The sequence below is a fragment of the Capsella rubella genome, unplaced genomic scaffold (genome assembly GCF_000375325.1).
Source record: "Capsella rubella cultivar Monte Gargano unplaced genomic scaffold, Caprub1_0 scaffold_1, whole genome shotgun sequence".
Classification (NCBI taxonomy): domain Eukaryota; kingdom Viridiplantae; phylum Streptophyta; class Magnoliopsida; order Brassicales; family Brassicaceae; genus Capsella; species Capsella rubella.
Genome location: NW_006238923.1, coordinates 12,771,383 through 12,775,915, shown reverse-complemented (window position 1 = coordinate 12,775,915; position 4,533 = coordinate 12,771,383). Strand labels below are relative to the sequence as shown.

The 4,533-nt window shown below is 34.9% G+C and overlaps 1 protein-coding gene across 2 annotated transcripts in view; it reads right to left on the bottom strand.

The window, feature by feature from the left end:
- LOC17898407 (probable leucine-rich repeat receptor-like protein kinase At1g35710) overlaps positions 1-4,533 on the bottom strand; it is a 20,074-nt gene that overhangs the window by 3,176 nt on the left and 12,365 nt on the right. The window contains exon 1 of one of the 2 annotated variants that reach the window (XM_023777403.1): positions 2-368. The exons of the other annotated variant lie outside the window; for it this stretch is intronic. Within the exon in view, the coding sequence (XP_023633171.1) occupies positions 2-274 (273 nt within the window). The 5' untranslated portion in view covers positions 275-368. Of the gene's footprint in view, position 1; positions 369-4,533 lie in introns of those variants that run through there. 2 annotated transcript variants of the gene reach the window in all.

The window sequence follows — 4,533 nt, the reverse complement described above, 5'->3', positions numbered from 1 at the left end:
TGTCAGTGAGATTTAACTTTTCAATACTCCCTCGTGAGTTGCAGGAAACACCATACCAAGTGGTGCATGGAAAGCTAGTATTGGTGTTTGCATCATTGACCCATGAAGACAGCTTTGATGAGGGTCTCTGGTTGGTGAAAGTGGATTTCCATTTGAGAAGAGCATTTGCTTCTGAGATAGTCGCAGAAGCTGTGATAGAACAGCTCAAAGTTATGGATATGAACAAAAGGAAACGAAGAAGATTATAAGAAGGATTCTTCTCAGCAAAAGCCATTCTCACTTACTATCTCACTCACTATTATCTTTCTCTCTTGGTGATAGACAAAGCTATCCAAGTTCTGTGGCTCTTTAATAGACTTCATGAAGGCTTAGTGATTGAGTTGGGGTCGTCTCTTTGATAATGAAGGCCTAACCCAGGGCAAAATCGTCTTTTGGCTGTTTGCTTTAAGAAATTACGAAACCAGTCACTAGAAAAGTGCCTACGTTGAACATTCTGTTGAGTAATTTCCAAGTCATTGTGTATTGGACTTGTGTGTGAGTGATAATCGTGTGTTCAATCATGCAATAAATCTCAAATTTACTCACAATATGTTTAGCTTCTGCAACTATTTAATAAATACACTAACAAAGAAATATTCAAGTGATGATCATTAACTATGGTTTTTAATTTCCCACAATTGGCTTGGGTTATGTTACACGGAACAAAAAAATAGATTAAGTAATGATGTTTAGGGTTATATTGTATAATCATGTAATTTTAATTTATATTTATGCTAAATCCAAATTATTCAGTTCTTTTTATATATATAAATTATGCATTAAAATTTAGTGTTATTAGATACGATATGTATGAATCATGTTTATTCTTTTTTTTTGTTGGTATTATTCGCTTAAGATTTTAAAATAATTAATTAATATTAAATTCTAATTATATTCAAATTGGTGTTTAGTAATTTTTTGCTACTTCTTACGATTCTCCCAACTTCAAATTATATTTTGTTCTAGATTTAAGTATATCATTTATTCTTTAAAGTAATTTTGCAAAACAAACACAAAATTATAAAACATTAGACGGAAGGAGTCGCATATTCATTGTATTTGGTAACTTTTATTTATAATTGACTTGAGGTCGTCTCCTTTGATAATGAAGTCCTAACGCTGCAGTGGGTTCGAGTTACTTGTTTTGGCTGTTTGCTTTGTAAAACTATGAAACCATTGAAAAGTGCAGTGGGTCATTGTGTTTTGGAAGATACTAGTGTATAGTATATTGGTGAAGAAGAGACTTATGAGTTGATGATAAAACTTGAGTGATGCTTATTAACTTGAGTATTCAAAATTTTTTTTTTTCTTTTTCTTTTATAGGGATAAAAGTATGGAGAATTTATGTGGCAAGTCCTGACTGGCTACATTTCAGTAACGGCTAATTTATTTCATCGGGGTATCAACTGCGATACTAGATGTGCACGTTGCACTGCGCAGGATGAGACGGTTAATCATGTTCTTTTTGAATGCCCTCCGACGCGTCAAGTATGGGCGTTGGGGAATATTCCAGTGGGCCTTCTCTCTTTCCCGACAACGTTGGTGTATGCGAATATGGATTATATCCTTCGATTATCCCTGAAGGATGATCAAGCTAGATTTATTCCTGGGTTATTATGGTATATATTGGGAGGCACGGAATGCCAAGGTTTTTGATAATAAGGATGAAAATCCGATGGAGGTAGTGAGGATTGCTCAGACTAAGGCGGGATCATGGGATGCAGCGCAGATAGAGGAATCAGAGGCTCCAGAAGCGACCTTACCAGTGGCTTCCGCGCCTCGGTTTCGCTCGGTTTCTCTACCTCATACCTCGTCAGGGTATAGATGTTTTGTTGATGGATCTTGGAAGGAAATTGACTTGTCGGTAGGATTAGGATGGTATTGCCAGCATGCTCCAGACTCAGCAACATGGATGGGAGCAACGAATCCTCGCCGCAGTCTCTCTCCTCTACATGCGGAAGTCGAAGCTCTAGTTTGGGCAATGCGCTGCATGATAGGACACAACTTCAGAGATGTGATTTTTCTCACGGACTGTTCCGACCTGGTGAAGATGGTGTCTTCTCCTACTGAATGGCCAGCTTTCTCTGTTTACCTAGACGACATTAGGAGTGATAGGGAAGAATTCTCAACTTTTTCTCTTTCTCTTATATCTTGTAATCAAAATGTAAAAGCGAACTCTCTGGCACGAAAAGTTCGTGCCCTCCTGCATTTTGTCAAGTTTGTTGACACTTGTTCCCCCAATTGGCTCTTTTGAGTTAATCTTAATATTGTTGAAAAAAAAATAAATAAATAAGAAAACAACTAATTAAAGTCTTAATTAAAGCATGTAGGCTTCGGCTAAGTATAGGCCTAACCTACCAGTGGGTTCGAGTTGCTTATTTTGGCACATTTTAGGGGTTATATACGTTGGAACATTCTGTTAGTAAATAGTTATTGTGCTTTGGAAGTCAAGTCAATAATATCAATTTGGACGTTAACGTTCATTGTGCAGTGATGGAAAAATGGCCAAAATGAACCTCGACTAACTTATTGACGGTTTTTCAATACCTAAATTATGCTACTTGGTAAATTTCAATCTAAACTCATTAAAAATTCAAATTCTAAGTTAAACTATATGAAATTAGGCAACATCAACATATGCCGAAACGCTGTTAGTTAACCGGTTAACAAGAGAAGTACAATCAAAACCATCATCACTTTTACTTAGAATCGCTCTTCAGATATCGTGCAACAAATTTGTTATCTCTTCATTTCTTCGGTTGAATGGATGGACCAAAATCAAATTAAAAGTTATGCTTTTATATGTTTTTTTTTTTCATGAGACCATTTGTATAGGTTATAATTATATATTCTAAGCCTAAATTATTAAAAATTTAAGTAAAATATTTAGCTTATTTGGAAAAAGGGGGATTTGCTAAAATAACCTTTTTGGGTTACATTTTTTTACAAATACCCTCTCTTGGTGTCCATTTTCAAAAATACCCTATCTAGGTATAAAATAACTAAATTACACTCCTTTAGTGGAAATCATGATGAAAAAAGAAATATTCCTTCCAACAAAAAAAAAAAATTTTCCGATAAATTGTCCCCAAAAAATTGTCCGCAAAAAATTTCCGACAAAACATTTCCCGCCAAAATTTTCCGCAATACCTTAAAAAATATTTTAAAAACTTTGTAATGATTTTTAAAACCTTTGAATATCCTTAAAATCCCTTGTAAATCTTTTAAAAAGTCATCTAAAACTTTTAAAAACTCTAGTAAACCTTTTAAAACATTTGTAAAGACTTTTATAACTTTTATAAACACTTGTAAATCCCTTTAAAAACTCTTATAACCGTGGTAAATCTTTTTAAAACTTTTATTAACACTTGTAAATCGCTTATAAAGTTCTTTTAAAAATCGTTGTAAATTTTTAAAAACCCTTGTAAACCCTTTAAACATCCTTATAAACTTGGGACAATTCTAAAAATACCCCTTTTGGGTATTCCCTTTTAAAAATACCCCTATAAGGGGAGCATTTTTAAAACTACCCCTGTTTTAATGCCAAAAGACGATTTTGCCCTGGTTTATGTTAAACCTAAAAAATCTTTGGTTCACAATTCTCTCTCTCACGAAAACGATCTCTTTCTCGACGGCTGGACTCCGGCGAGAATCCTGCTTCTCCTCTCTATCACAACTCCGATTCCATCTCCTCTCTGTCTCCGGCGAGAATCTTGTCTCTGTCCGCCTCAGACTCCTCTCTCTCTCTCTCGATTCTGGTTTCTCGAGGACTCCTCTCCTCTCTGTCTCACACTCCTCATCGGCGTCGTCATCGGTTGAGGACTCCTCGTCGTCACACAAAATCGCCTCGCCGTGTCTTCTCTCTCTTGGCCGTGTAAGTGCCCTATGTTATCTCTTACTTGTTAATTGTTTAGGGTTTGCCAATTTAGGGTTCTTTTTTAGATCGATTGAGATTAATTGTTGGAGATCGATTGAAATTAATTGTTGGAGATCGATTGAGATTAATTGTTGGAAATCGATTGAGATTAATTGTTGGAGATCGATTGAGATTAACTGTTGGAGATCGATTGAGATTAATTGTTGGAGATCGATTGAGATTAATTGGAGATCGATTGAGATTAAACATATATTTACTACAATTGTTCAGGGATGGCTTTAATCAATTTTGAAAACCTTATAGAAAATGAAAATCATAAAAACTTTGTAAAAAAATGGTTTGTGCATCAAAAGTTGTAGTCTCATAAGCATTTTAAAAGGTTTTTAAACATTTAGGTTAAAATATTTTGGTTTTTGATGTTAATAAACAGATGGAGAGTAGTGAACCGGTTGATTATCTTCTATTACCTAACGGTATATATGAAGATGGAAGTGAACCATTCTCTCAAGCATCAATAATACAACATACGGATTTTAAACTAATTTGGAAAGTTAAAGCTGTTTTGAGCGATGAATCGTTCAAGCAGCTTGAGGATTCTTTCCTCGGACACATCATCA